Source organism: Dendrobates tinctorius, unplaced genomic scaffold, assembly GCF_039654945.1.
Source record: "Dendrobates tinctorius isolate UK_male_01 unplaced genomic scaffold, ASM3965494v1 ptg000103l, whole genome shotgun sequence".
NCBI classification, from domain to species: domain Eukaryota; kingdom Metazoa; phylum Chordata; class Amphibia; order Anura; family Dendrobatidae; genus Dendrobates; species Dendrobates tinctorius.
In genome coordinates this window covers 6,306,699-6,325,000 of record NW_027361771.1, presented here as the reverse complement: position 1 = coordinate 6,325,000, position 18,302 = coordinate 6,306,699, and the positions used below count along the sequence as shown (strand labels likewise).

At 46.9% G+C, this 18,302-nt stretch overlaps 1 protein-coding gene across 2 annotated transcripts in view; it reads left to right on the top strand.

Moving 5' to 3' along the window:
• The window catches only part of LLGL2 (LLGL scribble cell polarity complex component 2), a 168,102-nt gene that overhangs the window by 91,229 nt on the left and 58,571 nt on the right, over window positions 1–18,302 (top strand). For both annotated transcript variants that reach the window (XM_073587996.1, XM_073587995.1), the window contains 7 exons: window positions 3,030–3,188; window positions 3,268–3,430; window positions 3,531–3,663; window positions 3,744–3,798; window positions 3,892–4,046; window positions 6,103–6,320; window positions 8,106–8,173. In XM_073587996.1, coding sequence (XP_073444097.1) covers window positions 3,030–3,188; window positions 3,268–3,430; window positions 3,531–3,663; window positions 3,744–3,798; window positions 3,892–4,046; window positions 6,103–6,320; window positions 8,106–8,173 — 951 coding nt within the window. The remainder of the gene's footprint in view (window positions 1–3,029; window positions 3,189–3,267; window positions 3,431–3,530; window positions 3,664–3,743; window positions 3,799–3,891; window positions 4,047–6,102; window positions 6,321–8,105; window positions 8,174–18,302) is intronic.

Sequence of the window (18,302 nt, the reverse complement as noted above, 5' to 3'; positions counted from 1 at the left end):
CAGTTTTTAATCACATGATGTCATAGACCTAATGGAAAACAGAAGAATTAATTGGGAACTGGGTAGAAGGGCAAAATGAGCAATTGTAAGTACACAGTGCTATATAATGTAACTTATATTTTAAGAGGATACAGACCTTGATGGGAGTGCTTCTTTAATGACAGTATGCATTTTTACTGACTTAAGAAATGAGAATAGCGCTCTCCGATGGGTGAAAATTTAGCAGGTATCAGTTGTATGTCATAACTGACACTCCATCATTGACCTCGATTAATGTCAACACCGATCATGATGTTTTAATGGAGGGAGGGGGCTCACTCTTTATCCTCAATGGCAGCCTGCAATAAGCTGTTCCTCTTACTTGCCAGCTATGTTGGCCTGTTAAAATTTTAGTGTGAAAAATTTAATTTTTCATTCCAATTCAGTCTACTTTGTTAATCCTTTAGATGCTTCACGGGAATTAGTACAAACTTTCTGATTGCAGGTTTGAATACGTTGAAGAGTGTGGGTTTTCAAAATAGTATAACTTTTGGAAGGTTTTTTTAATATATAGGCGCCTCAGATAAATCAAAACTGATTAAGTCCCTGATTAAAAAAAAAAAAAAAAAATAAGGTTAGTAAATTTCCTTGAAAGGGGGTGGGGGGGAGTTGATTAAACTTTTCACCCTTCAAACACCCTAACAAAGTAAAAGAAAAAAAAAAATTAGTTTTTAAAATATATTACAAAGTTTGGCTGTTATGTTTGTGTTTTATACCGTAAAAAAGATAAGATTTTAAAAATTGGAAAATTTTCATAATCTTTCTAAAATTTCCAGTAGTTTATTAAACACTTGGAAATGTAGGTGCATTCCAGAATTATTACCAAATAAAGTGACACGTCCGATTTGAAACATGGGGCTTGATCACTGATGGTTAAAGGAGTGTTCCGATTTCAGAAATTCATGGCTGGGGTGGAAATGCCTATCTATTTGTGCAACCAGAGGTGGACAGGGTTACGGTGAGCTGTGCTATATTTCTGTAACTCCTGTGAAAGTGAGCTGCTGTTTACCATTAGGTATGCCTATTTGTGCCATAAACTATTCTTTGGGGAACACCCCTTTCAGTCTAGACAGTTTTATTGGGTTTGTCATTCTCCCGCATCCCATCTTCCTGCTTGTGCACCTGATGAATTGCAGTCCTGACCAGCACCCCGGTTGAGCTGCTGGCCCAAAGTGTGCGCTCTCCGGTGATGCAAGCAAAGGCAGTGTTACCTCTGTAGCATCGGATAAGTGCAGATGCACCGAAGCTGGCTGGATCCAGTGATCTGTCTAGTAGTCGTGTTTGCAAGCTCTGTAGCAAACAACTTGTAAGCGCTGTGCTCCTTGCCACCACTGACAGACTGTACAGGTGGTTGGTAACTAGGTAATGACAAACTATAAAATTAAAAATTCCTCCATTCTTGAGAACAAAGGGGATTTTTCATAGGAAGTAAATGGCAAATTTGCTTATTTTTACAAGAAATGTGCATTTTTACACATTGGAGAATGAGAATTCCAATGAATTTAAAAGGAGAGGTTTCAAAGAGTTTAGACCAGTCATATTAACTAATGATTAGCAGGCCAAATTATAGGTCCGTTAGCAGTCAGCATGTAGAGAAAGATTCTGGACAGGGGATGCCATCATGAATAGTAGAGATTCCAATCTTCTTGCCAAAAGGGAATGTCCTTACAAAGTGACACTGTCAGCATTGACTGTCAGAATAACTAGGGGAATTGTCGCATGGAGTTGTTAAGGTATTCAAACATTAGTAAGAGGAGTAAAAAATATAGTAGAGTGTCTACTTTAGCAGATATGTAGCTTGACCTCTCTCATACTTTCTCTAGTGCTCCTGGCTGGTATGTTTGCCAGCCATGGGCAAGTTTAGACTGGCATTAAAAACCAGCCTGTCCTGTTCTACAAACTATACAGTACAATCACATAAGTGACAAAATGCATAGAGGAGTGAGTCTAGCACATAATGGACATGGGTATAGTTTAGATGTCTGGTAGGTACAGTGGCGAGAGGGAACCGTGACAATAGGCTGGACAGACACGTGGCTGGGATGATTTAGTGAATCCTGCTTTGAGCAGGGGGTTGGACATGACCATGGAGGTCTCTTCCAACTCTACCATTCTATGACATTGCTTATTTATATGGTGAGTAACTGAGGAACACCACAGAAGAGTTTTAACCGAAAAAAAGTTTCATCAATTTTTTTCTTTTGACAAATTTTTATTGAAATTTTACAAAAGCACAAACTCAGAACGCTTGACATTTAACCTGTATTTTGTATTTGAACTTGCAAATACAGGTACAAATAAATTTAGTGAAAAGGTAAAGAAGGTGGGGTGTATGCCGCAAGACAAGAGTTAAAAAAAAACCAAGTGGAAAATTAGGAGAAAGGGGATCAAGGAGAGAGGTTTCATGGTTGTGACTCCCAGCAGGCTTCTAGAAAGTTGGTTATGGAGTCATAGACATCCCAGGTCTGCCCAAATTTGTCAATGTTGTTGTTGAGGGAGACAGTTGTGTTCCAGTGAGCAGACAGCCTTCATTTACCTATCTAGATTTAGACATGATGGGTGGACGGTTTCTTTGCAGGATCTTGCTATGAGAGATTTATCTACTGTGCAGATGTATAGGAACAACCTGGCTGACTTCTCTCTTTCCCAGTCTCCTGGGGAATTTAGGAGGTCCAGGGGAAGGTGAATGAAGAAGAGGCCCTCCACCAACTCTGTAATTATTTTATGCGGTATACCAATAGTTACTTAAACAGACATATCAAGAAATCTGACTGTTTCCCTAAAATGAATTCTTCGAGGGGTTTTATCCAGTTGTAGTGGATGTTAGTTCGTAAACCTGCCATATGTTTATTTTTATGTATAATGTGAAAATCCTGCAATATTGAACAATGATGACATTGTTGCTAGTTGCATCCATGTTCTTGCATGTGCAATGTTTTTGGTACTGCTATCTAAACTTGATGTGGATATTGTTGTTCCTATGTTAACAGGGCACCTCCTAGTGTAACCCAAATTAAGGTGCTCCTTGCACACTCGTCTGGAGAAAGGCTGTATTTGGGCACAGAAGGGGGCAGTGTTTTCACCCTTACACTACCATCCTTGCAAGTACTGGAGGAGAAAACAGTTGGGCATGATATCGCCTTACATGGGTAAGCAACACTGTTCAGCTTGAATTGCTGGTTTAGACCTTTGAAGATTGTTCTCGTCCTATTTCTCATTTATCCACAGACTCCCAAATGAGTATACTAACAGACGCCCTTTTGAGTCTGTGGAAGCTTTGCAGGAGCATCCAAAGAACCCAGACCAAATCCTGATTGGCTACAGTCGTGGACTTATGATGGTTTGGGATATAAGAACTGGACGCTGCGTGCAGCAATTTCTTGGCACCCAGGTATCAATATGCTTAATGTGTACATTATATGGTCCTAGTGTATCATAACAGCTTACATTCAGTTCCTTTGGACTCTTCAAATTTTTTACTTTTATCTTAGCAACTGGAAAATATTTTCTGGTGCCGAGACACACAGCAAATTATAAGCTGTCACAATGATGGTGGATACAGTCAGTGGGAAGCAAGCAGTGAACCTATACAACAGTCTCCTATGGAGAATAAAGTGCCATATGGTAAGTCGGTCTAAAAAACCCATAAGATTAGAATGGGCAGCAAGAATGGCTATTGGCACCAATTCCTGTTCTTTTCCTAGGTCCTTTCCGCTGTAAAGCAATCTGTAAAATAACGTGGATGACATCACGCAGAGGGTAAGGCATGTTTCATTTGTGAAACTGAAATTCTTGTCAGTGTTGCTTGGCTCTGGTATTCCAGTCTTGTTAATGGCTGCTTGGTTTTTTCAGGTCACCGTATATTGTGTTCCAAGGTGGCATGCCAATGGCAAGTTACGGCGACAGGCACAGCATCTCTGTAGTCAATGCTAGCCAACAAATAGCATTTGACTTCACTTCTAGGATAATTGATCATTTGGTAATCTGCAACTCTGATCCATCATCTGGTAAGTAAAAGATGGTATTGGGATTTGGGGGGAGGAGTGGGCAGGAATATATGAAAACATGTAGAGAAAATTAAAATCCTTAAGGCCGGTTTCACATTAGCGCTTTTTCAGCGCGCGCACGGCCGGGGGTAGCTCCGCCCCCGAGCCCGCTCTCTGCCCGGCGTGCCCGCCCCTTGCTTGTAGCGCCGCCTACTAGCGGACAGCGGCGCCTGCGATCGGCGCACCCTATCTTTAGCATAGGGTGCGCAGATCGTGCGCAGGCCGTGCGCTAGTTGCGCTTTGACCTGTGCTGCGCACTTTTGACGGTGCGCCGTGCGCGCCAAAATCAAACTTTTCGGATTTTGGCGCGCACGGCGCACCGTCAAAAGTGCGCAGCGCAGGTCAAAGCGCAACTAGCGCACAGCCTGCGCACGATCTGCGCACCCTATGCTAAAGATAGGGTGCGCCGATCGCAGGCGCCGCTGTCCGCTAGTAGGCGGCGCTACAAGCAAGGGGCGGGCACGCCGGGCAGAGAGCCGGCTCGGGGGCGGAGCTACCCCCGGCCGTGCGCGCGCTGAAAAAGCGCTAATGTGAAACCGGCCTTAGTTGGGGTTTTTATAACCTCATGTTTCTAATTTTTTTCCACTTTTAAAAAACTGCTCTTCACTGCTGCAGCCAATCGCTATGATCAGTTGCTCAGCTGTTGTTGATGGCATGAGCTGCCAAGCTCAGTTACTGGCTGCAGCAGTGATGCCATTGCAGCAGCCAAAATGCAGATGTTGGCACTGGCCCAGGGAGGAGGGGGTCCACTTTTTTAAAAGAGGAAAACGTCTAGAAAAAAAAATGTATTTGCGGAGACAGCCTGTGAATTCTTAGTGTGGATTTCACCCTTTTCCATGCATAAGTTGAAATGTGAAGCAATTTCTCAGCAAAATCTGCATGGCTAAGTCCAGACTGGTGTATTTTGGTTCCATGTGCTGTCTGTGTGCTCAATAATTGGTTTACCTGTGCACATCAGCAATTTTAAGCCCTGACCAGTGGTCCATGTAGAAAAGATTAGAGGACAGTGCTGCTTTTTTCTGTCAACTATCACTTAAAATGAACCGGTTATCGGATTTATGCTGCCCGAGCCATGGGCCTGTATCAGACACTAGCTGTGCCACATATGCTTTGCTCTGAAGAGCTGCAGTGCTTAAGTACATATACCTTGAAACGCCAGCTGGGGACTCTGGCTCTGGTAACTAGTCCAAAACAGGTGCCCTGTTGTCTTCTCCATGCCCCAATACGTTTGACTGACAGATCTTCCTCTATATTCACACATACAGAGAAACCTAGCAGACAACTGGAGTAGGGCAGGGAGAAGTCGCCAGTGAGGATCCAACCTTAGGCTAGTCATTTGAGATGCATTGAAAAGTGTCTAAATATGTGTACTCTGAAATGCATCAGGGTTTCCTGGCTGTAATCATAAAGCCAGTGTCTGATTCATGCTTGTGATTCGGCCAGCGTAAATATAATGACGTATTCCCTTTTTAAAGGGGTTGTCCACTACACGGACACCCCTTCTCAATCTGTATGTTTGCCCCCAGTATAATAACACTTAAAACTCTCCTCCGGTGCTGGTGTCGGTCCAGCGGAGTCAGCACTGGCTCTCCCATGGCTCCCATGATGATGTTACATCACACAATCCCTGCGGCTAATCAGCGCTGGCTACATTCTCCCTGCCTTAAGATGTATCACACACATTCTGAGGAAGTGGGAGATCAGCAGTGGTGAGTGAGGCCACAGGTGTCATGTGATACATCCAAGTCAGACAAGCCCTTGGAAAGATGGTGCCGACACCGTTACGTCGATGCCAGCACCAGTGGTAAGTATGAGTGTTATTAGTTTTCAGGGGGCAGACTTACGGATTAAGAAGGGGTTGTCCAAGTACTGGACAACCCCTTTAAGTTAGTGTTACTAAGAAGCGCATAGCCTATAGACAAGAGTTGCACTTCTTTATGAATGGTCAGCACTATTATTTTGATAAGCTTGTGTAATACATTTGTGTTTACAATTATGAACATGATTTTGTATCTAGACTACGATGACCCATGTGCCCTTCTGGTCCTTGCCGAAGAAGAGCTTGTGGCCATTGATCTTCAGTCACCTGGCTGGCCAGTAATTCAGTGCCCTTACCTGGTTTCCTTACACTGCTCGGCAATCACGTGTTCTTACCATATCTCGTCTATTCCGCTGAAGCTGTGGGAAAGAATAATCAGTGCAGGCAGAAAGCAGAACACCCAGTACTCCAGCATGGTAAGGAGAGCTCTGCATGGGTTTGGCATGATTGTATGTGGGGGAAGGGTAAACCATATAGACTCTTGTACTTTGTTCCCAAGTCTTTTTGCTGTGCATTTTGAGAGATTGGAGCATAGCTGAAAACACTTATTTCACTTACAGCAGATATGTCATCAGAACACCGGACTATGAGGACAGCATAGTGTGGGAGCCGCTCTGCTCTCATATTTAAAAATATTGTGCTGTTTGGTTAATAGGATCGTAGAAAAAGATAGCTGGAGTATTTCCATTGCCATTTTACATTTAGCGATGCACCAGCGATCCGACGAGCGATCCGACCCGGTCAGGATCGCTGGTGCATCGCTAAATGATCGCTAGTGAGCTTTCACACAGAAAGACCTCACAGCGATGCAGCAGCGACGCAGCACACGATACTCACCTTTCACACACAGCGATCCTGACGTCCTCCCGCCCGCCTCCACGCGTCGCTCGTCGTCACAGCAGGAAGCCCAGCAGGAAGCTGACGACGAGAAATGGAGCCGCCCGATCAGCGATGGACAGCGGGGGAGCCGGTCGTTGGTAAGTATCACACATAGCGATATTGCTAGCAATATCGCTATAACGTCACAAAACCGGTGACGTTTTAGCGATATTGCTAGCGATATCGCTTAGGGATCAATGACTATAGGGGGTTTTACACTATGTCTACGTTTCATCTCTGTTTGGGCATTGCAGTAATGTAAGTCCTTGACTAATAGGAGCCATAGTGGCTGTGTTCTTGTGGGGACAGCTTACTCTCCTCGGCTGTCCACGGTGTATCTGGGAATATGCATCTGCATAACATACCTAATGAAAATCTACCAATAGCTGAATTGGGGATGCCCCATAGGGAAAGCAAGTAGAATTTGAATGGGAAACAAATCTATAACCTTTTTCACTATTTGCCCCAAAGACAGAAAATAGCAGCTCTGTGTACATATATAAAGGAGTGCAAGTAAACAAATTCAATCCTACAAACTATTAACAGAAGAATGGCTTCTTACAGTAATACTGCTTCCTTTTAATCACCTAATGTCGTAAAGTTTCAGTTCCATACCAAAATATACTATAAATACTAGAATAAAAATTATTTTGATTACTAAAAGACAATTCTCCCCTTAAAGCTGAAATGCTACAATGGTGGTGAACAAAGAGAAACAATTTTTTTCTGTTACTTAGGATATAGTTCTTCTTGTTTATGGACACAGTGTTATTTCTGGACCCTAGCTGTCAGGTGTTTAGTAGGCTACCTTGTGTGGTACCGCATTTAGGCACCCTTTAAAGGTAATCAGTCACCAGGTTTTTGCTATGTAATCTGAGAGCAGCATGATGCAGGGACTATGGTTCCAGCGATGTCACTTGCAGGTCTGCTTGCTGTCATTGCGATACAATCACTGTTTTCTCTGCCGATCTAGCAGAGCTTGCAATGATGAGCTCTGTATAACCTTGCCCACACCACTGGCAACTTTGTCATTACACAGTGTACACAGAAAGCTGCTAATTTGTGGTGAGGTTGGGCTTACAAAGAACAAGTTGACCGGGAGGCACAAGACACCTAGTACTGCAGTGTTTATCTCCAGCTGATAGAACAATGATTTTATTCAAATGGCAACACACAGCCTGGTAAGTGACACATCACTAGAATCAGAATTTCTGCCTCCTACACCATGATTCAGATTACATGCCAAAAACCTGCTGACTGATTCCGTTTAAAACGCTACATTTATCAGTTGCTTCTTACTGACTGTTCTCCATTCATTACAGACATGGCCCGTTGATGGTGGTGTGAACTTGGCAGAAGCACCAAGACAAAGGGATTTGTTGTTAACAGGGTCAGTGCTTTTTTTTTTCTTCCTTTTATCTACCATTATTTATGTAGATCCAAAATATTCTGTACTGTTTTGCAAAATGTGAATGTGCTCATATGTCCCAGTTCATTACAGCATACAATCTTATTTCCCTGTTCCACATACACTAGGATAAGGGCTGACTCATCTGTACTTTATTGGCATATGGAAGATCCAGCCCCATCTCCCGGGTCTCCCCAGCTGAGCAAAATGCTTTTGATTCTGATCTGAACTCAGTCCATGTTTCACCGATGTGTGAGTCCAGAATACCTTAACCCCATAATGATGGCCCTTTTGGACACAAGCTATTTTTTTTACTCCTTGTATTGCTGTGTTCCAAAACCTTTATCTGCATTACGTCAACCACTTTTCCTTGTGGGTATGCGACTTTGGTGTTTTTGTTTTTTTTTTTTTACCAGTCCCAGCCTGCTCTGTGAACTTTTTAAATACTTTATCATATCATAATTTCTCGTTCGCCTTATTGGGGGACACAGAGACCTTGGGTGTATGAGGCTGACACTATGCACAAAAAAAGGTTAGCTCCTCCTCCGCAGTGTACACCCCACCGACCGGCAGAGAATTCCTCAGTTTAGCTTAGTGTCAGTAGGAGGTGGACACGGGTCTTTTCTTAGACCCTTATCTACCTCGTCGTGCGTCGTTCCTTTTCAGGTTCTACGGAGGGATACAGAGTGAAAAGTCACATCTGTACTCCCACATGGAGTCTGCAAGTACGGCGTGTACTGCCACCCCGTATCCTTGCAGTTCTCCGTGGCAGGACCAGCCAGACGGACGCCGACACCAAGACGTGCCAGCGACTCCAGGGGTCCTTGTCGCCAGTCTCCCTCCCACTCGCCTACCAGAGCCTGTCGGTTGGATGAGACGCAAGACTTCTTCAGACAGGTAACGGATCGTGGATGGGTATTTTTTTTTTTTTTTTTTTTTATTTATTTACCTGGCTGCCCATTCCCGACGGTCGCCTCTTCAATGGTCACAGGGGAACCCCGGTTGTAGGCGCTGCGGTCGCTCGCAGTCGCCACAAGGCTATAGGCAGCTCAATGTTGCTGGGCATCCCCCCCTTCCCTCCCCCCTTTCTGGGGACAGGGAGCACAGGGTTTTTTCCCATTGGGAGCGGCTTGCGACTGCGGCGTCCCACTTTTTCGGACCTCCGCGCCGACCCCCTGCTGACAGGCGGCCGCCGCAACTAATTTAGGCCCCGGCTTCAGTTCGGGCCTACCGCTGCGTCGCGGCCACGCCCCCCGCCCCTTTCTTCTAAGCGGGCTTCTCTCCCGCTCTTCCCAGGCCCTCCCACCGCCTGTCCTTCACCTGCCCAGCCTGTTGGCTAGAGGGCGGTGAATTGTTAACCCTGCGTGGTGCTCTGCCCTCCCTCCTCTCCTGAACGCGCGCTTTTTCTCAGGAAGGCGCCATTTTCCCAGCCTGTTAGCCGGGCACCAGCTCCTCACTGGATAGCATCTTCTCCTGGTTTTTTTCAGGAGGTCTGTCGGCCGGATTTCGCTCTGACCTGCATCCACTGACAGGTCGCAGAGCATCGCTTCTGGGGACACCGGACCGTGAGTAGCTCTGCACTGCAGACTGACCCTTCTCTGCCCTCTGTCCCCCAACCTTCCGGCATTACCTCAGCTTTTCACTGTCTAACTCTAAGTCTGATCGTACCCGCTCTACCGCCCCCCCCCTGCACTTTAGTCAAGTACTTTGCATGTTCTTCGTGCAATCGCAAACTTCCCTCAGGCCAGTCCACTCCCCTCTGCCTGGATTGTAGCAATCCAATTCAGCCTGACGCCGTCCAGGAGCCATCTGCGGCCCCAGGTGAGAGTGAGCCCCCCATGCCTGGCTGGGCCTCCTCGCTATCTCAATCAGTGGCAGACCTCACCAGGGTGTCTCAGTCCCTGGTAGCCGTTCTTGATAAGTTGCCCCTGGACTCTTCAGCAGGGCCAAGCAGGTCCCAAATTGTTCCATCTGAATCAGCCAGTGGTAGTCGCAAAAGACCCAGGCAAGATTCCCAGCCGGAATCCTCTCCTAGTCCCATCTCACCGCATAGCCCTTCTCACCAGCCTCCCTCTCGGGCCTCCTCTCCCGAGTCAGGGGAAGCGCTTTCGGACAGGTCATCTGAGGGGATTTTAGAGCTGGATTCAGACCAGGATGCAAGCATGAAGGTCACAGTGCAGGACCTCATTGCTGCGATCCATCATACCTTCGATATTGCTGACTCCCCTGCGAAATCCTCAGATCAGGAGGCTTCGTTCAGACGGGCAGAAACTCCCTCCAGGGTTTTTCCTTTCCATTCCGAGTTTGGGAAAATTTTTACCAAGGAAAGAGAGGATCCGACCAGACGCTTTCAAAGAGGAAAACGTCTCGGCATACTCTACCCATTTGCTAAGGAGCTCACGGACAACTGGTCGGCCTCTCCCTTGGTCGATCCGCCCGTGTCCAGGCTATCCAATAACACGGTTCTCCCGCTTTCAGGCGTGGCGTCCCTAAAGGATTCTAATGACAGGATTTTAGAATCCCTGGCGAAGTCTGCCTTTGAAGCGGCTTCAGCGGCGGTGTGTCCAATCTTTGCTTCATCCTGGGCAGCAAAGGCCATAGCCACGTGGGCAGACGACCTTCGGCAGGGTATCTTAGATAAGGCGCAACCGGAGCATTTGGCCGATCTCGCCAATCAGATCTCCCATGCTGGGGACTATCTTCTCTCCGCTTCCTTGGATGCTGCATCCTGTGCAGTTCTGGCGTCAAGCAACGTTGTTGCAATTCGACGTACAATTTGGCTAAAGGCATGGCAAGCGGACTTGTCTTCTAAAAAAGTCCCTCACTAACCTACCTTTTCAGGGGGTGCGCCTCTTTGGGTCCCAATTGGACCAGATTATTAAGGACGCCACCGGAGGCACGAGTTCACTCCTCCCTCAGTCCAAGCCTCGCAGACCCCCACTAAGGCGTCAGTTTCGACCCTTTCGGACTTTCCGCCGTTTCAATACGGCGGACAACTCCTCCAGCCAACAGAGACCGCAGGCTCGCCAGGAGAGAAAGTTTCCTTCAGACCCACTCCTTCCTGGCGACCCCACTCCTCCCAGGGCAGACCGTCCAGATCTAGATCTGGACGGTCTACTTCAGCATGACTATCATCGGGCATGCGAGGGGCCTTTCCAATTGGGAGGTCGACTTCTTTCCTTCAGGGACGTTTGGCTGGCCGCCGTGGAGGACGCCTGGGTCAGGGAGGTCATATCCTCAGGATACAAGATAGAGTTCGTCTCTCTCCCACGGGATCGTTTCTTCGAATCCCGGCCTCCAAAGGATCCAGCCTGGATGCCGGGGTTCTCTACGGCTATCGCCGCTCTCCTCAGTTCCGGGGTGATTGTGCCCGTTCCCGAATCGGAGCGCTTCACAGGGTTCTACTCGAACCTGTTTGAAGTGCCGAAAAAAGACGGCGCAGTTCGACCCATCTTGGATCTCAAGCTGCTCAACAAGAGGGTCCGCCTTCGCCACTTCCGCATGGAGTCGCTTCGCTCGGTCATCGCCTCCATGGAGGAGCAGGAATTCATGTGCTCAATAGACATCCAAGATGCCTATTTACATGTTCCAATTTTCTCCGGACATCAGAAGTTCCTGCGCTTTGAGATTCTACAGCACCACTACCAGTTTGTCGCACTGCCCTTCGGTCTTGCCACCGCTCCCAGAGTCTTCACGAAGAACATGGCTGCGTTGATGGCTTTGTTGAGAGTCAGAGGCCTCGTTCTTTTCCCGTATCTAGACGATATTCTGATCAAGGCTCCCTCATTCCATCAGGCTCACCAAAGTTTGTCAATCGTCCTGGACACTCTTTCCAATTTCGGGTGGATCGTCAACAGGAAAAAGTCCTGTCTGGTTCCTACCCAACACCTGGTCTTTCTAGGTCTTCTGTTCGACACTCGTCGGTCAAGGGTCTTTCTCCCACAAGAAAAGATTCTCTCTCTGCAGCAGGAAGTACGATCGCTGCAGACCTCGCGATTCCCATCCATCCGTACAGCCATGAGGGTCCTGGGAAAGATGGTGGCGGCGATAGAGGCAGTTCCCTTTGCCCAATTTCACACCAGGCCTCTCCAGCAGGCCATTCTGTCGAAGTGGAACAGGTCGCCTCAGTCCCTGGATCGCCCTGTCCATCTTTCTTACCGGATCAAGCGGTCTCTCAACTGGTGGTTGTCGTCACCTCTCATTCTATTGGGTCGATCCTTCCTTCCCATTCACTGGCAGATAGTAACCACAGATGCCAGTCTCCTCGGTTGGGGTGCTGTGTTCCGCAACCACACTGTTCAGGGTCGATGGTCGGATCGGGAATCAGCGCTGCCGATCAACGTTCTGGAGATTCGAGCGATCCATCTTGCTCTGGTCCACTGGGAAAGGCTCCTCAAGGGACTGCCGGTACGGATTCAGACAGACAACGCCACAGCGGTGGCATATGTCAACCGCCAAGGGGGAACACGGAGTGTCTCAGCCCTGGCGGAGGTGTCCAAGATTCTTTGTTGGGCGGAGATTTCCGTTCCGACAATTTCCGCGGTTCACATTCCCGGCGTAGACAACTGGGCCGCCGATTTTCTCAGCCGCGAGGGTCTCGCGGCGGGAGAATGGTCCCTACATCCGGAAGTGTTTCATCTGCTCTGCCTTCGGTGGGTAACCCCGGATGTAGACCTCATGGCGTCTCGCCTCAACAGGAAAGTCCCACAATTCATGTCCAGGTCTCGGGACCCTCTGGCAGTGGGCGCCGACGCCCTGGCCGTTCCTTGGTCCCAGTTCGAACTTCCCTACCTGTTCCCTCCTCTGCCTCTTCTTCCCAAGCTGTTGAAGAAGATCAAGGCAGAAGGACTTCCGGTCATTCTCATTGGCCCAGAAGGTCTTGGTTCGCGGACATTGTCAACCTTCTCGCGGACGCCCCCTGGAAGCTTCCAGACAGAACAGATCTGCTGTCTCAGGGTCCGATTTGCCTCCCCAATTCTCGGCCGCTCAATTTAACGGCGTGGCTGTTGAGACCGAGGTTCTGAGACGAGCAGGATTTTCCGACCACGTAATTCAGACCATGATCCGAGCCAGAAAGCCATCATCTTCTAAGATTTACTACTGTACTTGGAAGGCCTATTTCACTTGGTGTGAGACCAATGACGTCGCGCCCATGTCCTTTTCGCTCCCTTCAGTCCTAGCGTTTCTTCAGGCAGGATTGGATGCGGGGCTTGCCCTCAGTTCCCTGAAGGGTCAAGTTTCGGCGCTGTCCATTCTGTTTCAGAAAACGTTGGCTTCCCGTCCTCAGGTTAAGACCTTTCTTCAGGGCGTGGCTCACACGGTCCCGCCGTACCGGGCGCCCGTGGATCCATGGGATCTTAATCTGGTTCTTGAGGTTCTGCAAGGTCCGCCCTTTGAACCCCTCAGGGATATTTCCCTTTCTCTCCTTTCTTGGAAGGTAGCCTTTCTGGTGGCCATCACCTCCGTCCGGCGCGTGTCGGAATTGGCAGCTCTTTCGTGCCGCTCTCCCTTTCTGGTTCTCCACCAGGATAAGGTAGTTCTGCGGCCTTCGCCCTCGTTCCTTCCGAAGGTGGTGTCCTCGTTTCACCTCAACGAGGATATCGTGCTACCGTCCTTTTGTCCGAATCCAACTCATCCCCGAGAGCGGTCCTTGAACAAGCTGGACCTGGTTAGGGCGGTAAGAGTCTATCTGTCTAGGACGACTTCCTTGCGAAAGACAGAGTCTCTTTTCATTATCCCTGATGGAGCGCGGAAAGGTCACGCGGCGTCAAAAGCCACCATTGCTCGCTGGATCAGATCGGCTATCCTGGAGGCCTACCGTGTTAAGCGTCGCGGAGCCCCTCCGGGTATCAGGGTCCACTCTACTCGAGCAGTGGGTGCCTCCTGGGCGGTGCGCCACAGAGCTTCCGCACTGCAGCTTTGCAAAGCTGCAACATGGTCATCGGTTCACACGTTTGTGAAATTCTACAGAGTCCACACCTACGCTTCGGCGGACGCCAGCCTAGGTAGACGGATTCTGCAGGCCGCGGTGGTGAGTCCGCTGGCCTGATGGAAGTTTGTTTCCCACCCCAGGGACTGCTTTGGGACGTCCCAAGGTCTCTGTGTCCCCCAATAAGGCGAACGAGAAAACAGGATTTTTGGGTTGCTTACCGTAAAATCTGTTTCTCGGAGCCTTCATTGGGGGACACAGCACCCTCCCATGTTTTACAGCTCCTGTTCTTACTTTGGTTGAATGGTTACAGTTGAGTTGTTTATGTTGTCAACCTATTCTGTTACTTCTCCTACTGCTTTCTCACAAACTGAGGAATTCTCTGCCGGTCGGTGGGGTGTACACTGCGGAGGAGGAGCTAACCTTTTTTTGTGCATAGTGTCAGCCTCCTAGTGGCAGCAGCATACACCCAAGGTCTCTGTGTCCCCCAATGAAGGCTCCGAGAAACAGATTTTACGGTAAGCAACCCAAAAATCCTGTTTTACTCATTTAAAAAAAAATTGACAAATGTACCCTAGTCCCAACTTAAGAACACTTGTCACAGTGGCAAAAAACGTATTTTTCGGACTATATGTTTTGGGAAAATGGGGGCTCCGTCTTAGTCAAAATATACTTACAAGTAGTGTGGAGGCGGTCTGACACTGCAGGACGATGATCACATTCCCTTCCCAGGCTGGTGTGGCAGTATTTGGTGGTGCCGGGCTCCTCTGACATTTTGCGAAAGCCTGGAACCCCCGCACTTCCATTGCTGTGATGGGTGTCCTCCGGGAAAATGGCTGCTGGAAGCGGCGCATGCGCAAATTGCGATCTCGGCACCAAGATCTCAGACGAGATCTCTGTGCCGAGATCTCAATCTGCGCATGTGCCGCCTCCAGTGGCCATTTTCCCGGAGGCCACCGCATCGCAACAGTGGATGTGTGGGGGCTCCAGGCTTTCGCAAAATGACGGCAGAGCCCCCGCACCCCAAGGATCGCAGAACCTGCTGTACCACTTGGGATGGGAGTCCATATCATTGCTGGACCACTGAAAACTCCCTGTGACCACGCTCCACCTGTGCTCCTGATTTCCCTATTTTCCTTCTGAAAATTTGTGGTGCGTCTTATGGTCCTGTGCGTCTTCCAGTCTGAAAAATACGGTAACAGCTGAAAGATGCGAAAAAAATGATGTCAAGTTTTTGTGTTAAGATGGTATGTAAAGTATGGTAAAAACAGCAACTTTGCAACTAATTAAAAATCTTCTCTATTCTCAATTATGGAGAGACTTCTAATTTTCTAGTGTGGAGGTTGTTGCGTAGGTTACTGGTCACCCTGTGGTCTGAGTTGCAGGATACTTGGATAAGGAGTTTGTGGTGCTAGCAGACGCTAGGCTTTATAGGCTTTAGAGCCTGCTTGTGCCGCTCTGATGACTGAATTTGACCAGACTGTCTATTATTTTTCCTCCCATACTGCAGAGACAAATGTGCCTTTGCTAGCTGCCTAGGAAAACCATTGATTTTGGACCAGTCATGAACTGTCAACCTTCAGGAGCGCACCACCCTCTGCAAAGCAGAGGGCAAGGGAGCAGTGCTCCTAAAAACAACTTGAGACAACCCCTTGGGAAGCACGCCTAATGAATTTGGCTTCACTTACTTCAGCTCACTCTTCATCAAGATTAGCATACAACAAAACACTGGTCTTGATCGGGCAAATACTAGGTTTAAAACCATTCAGACCGCGATCAATGATTTAGTTGAAGCATCGGGAGATAGTTGCTGCAGCAGGAAGACTGGCAGGTGACCGGGCTATGTCGTATTGGGAGCGGCGCAGGGATTGATGAGGCAGTTGTAACCTTTTACATTTGTACTTTATTCTGAGTGGCTTCAAACATTTTTTTTTTCCTTCTGTGGAAACCCCTTTTTAAGATATTACTTTGCAACTCCTACTAAAAAGCCTTTATGCCCCACTAGTAGCCCAGCTTTTCTCTAATAGGCCGTAAAACACAGGTTGTCTGATTTCTTTATAATAACCACGTTATGGATCAATGTCTCTCTACCAATAATTGAGGCTCTAGTTAAGCGCTTTAGTTATCTATCTTTAACCCCTTAACCCCCAAGGGTGGTTTGCATGTTAATGACCGGGCCAATTTTTACAATTCTGACCACTGTCCCTTTGAGGTAATAACTCTAACGCTTTCATGGATCCCACTGATTCTGACGTTTTTTTCTCGTGACATATTGTACTTCATGTTAGTGGTAAAATTTCATTCATATAACTTGCGTTTATTTGTGAAAAAAACACAAATTTGGCGAAAATGTTCAAAATTTTGCAATTTTCCGACTTTGAATTTTTATGCCCTTAAATCACAGAGATATGGCACACAAAAAACTAAAGTAACATTTCACATATGTTTACTTTACATCAGCACAATTTTGGAACCAAATTTTTTTTTGTTAGGAAGTTATAAGGGTTAAAAGTTGACCAGTGATTTCTCATTTTTGCAACAGCATTTTATTTTTACGGACCACATCACATCTGAAGTCACTTTGAGGGGTCTATATGATAGAAAATACCCAAAAGTGACACCATTCTAAAAACTGTACCCCTCAAGGTGCTCAAAACCACATTCAAGAAGTTTATTAACCCTTCAGGTGCTTTACAGGACATTTTTTGAATGTTTAAAAAAAAAATGAACATTTTAACTTTTTTTTCACAAAAAAATTACTTCAGGTCCAATTTTTTTTTATTTTACCAAGGGTAACAGGAGAAATTGGACTGCAAAAGTTATTGTACAATTTGTCCTGAGTACGCTGATACCTTATATGTGGGGGGGAACCACTGTTTCGGTGCATGGCAGAGCTCAGAAGGGAAGGAGCGCCGTTTGACTTTTTCAATGCAAAATTGGCTGGAATTCAGATCGGACACCATGTGACGTTTGGAGAGCCTCTGATGTACCTAAACAGTGGAAACTAGACCCCCACAAGGAACTTATCTAGATGTGTGGTGAGAACTTTGAACCCCCAAGGGCTTCACAGAAGTTTATAACGTACAGCCGTACAATTAAAAAAAAATCATATTTTTTCCACAAAAATGTTCTTTTCACCCTCAACTTTTATTTGACAGGACCCCAAAAGTTATTGTGCAATTTGTACGGAGTACGCTGATACCCCATATGTGGGATAAAACTACTGTATGGGCACACGTCGGGGCTCGGAAGGGAAGTATTGACGTTTTGGAATGCAGACTTTGATGGAATGGTCTGCGGGTGTCATGTTGCCTTTGGATAGCCCCTGATGTACCTAAACAGTGGAAACCCCCCATTTTGGAAACTAGACCCCCTAAGGGCTTCACAGAAGTTTATAACGCCCGGGCGTGAATATAAAAAATCATATTTTTTTTCCACAAACAAGATCTTTTAGTCCCCAATTTATTTTCCCCAGGGTAACAGGAGAAATTGGACCCCAAAAGTTATTGTCTAATTTGTCCTGAGTAGGCTGATACCCCTTATGTGGGGGTAAAACACTGTTTGAGCGCATGGCAGAGCTTGGAAGGGAAGGAGCACCATTTGACTTTTTTCAACGCAGAATTGGCTGGAATTGAGATCAGATGCCATGTTGTGTTTGGAGAGCACCTGATGTGCCCACACAGTGGAAGCCCCCCAATTCAACTCCAACCCTAATAGGAAAATGGAAATAAATTTTTTTTAATTTTATTATTTTTCCCTAACTAAGGGGGTGATAAAGGGGGGTTTGATTTACTATATATGGCGGTTTTTATGTTTGGCAGCTGTCATACGCAAATACGCTTTTTATTGTAAAAATAGTTTTTGAATCACCACATTTTGAGAGCTATAACTTTTCCATATTTTGACCCACCGAGTCATGTGAGGTCTTATTTTTTGCGGGACGAGTTGACTTTTTTATTGATACCATTTTCGGGCACGTGACATTTTTTGATCGCTTTTTATTCCGGTTTTTGGGATGCAGAATGAACAAAAACCATCATTTCATGAATTTCTTTTGGGGGGTGCGTTTACACCGTTCTGTGTGTCGTAAAATTGATAAGGCGGTTTTATTCGGTCAGTACGATTACAGCGATACCTCATTTATGTCATTTTTATGTTTTGGTGCTTTTATGCAATGAAAAC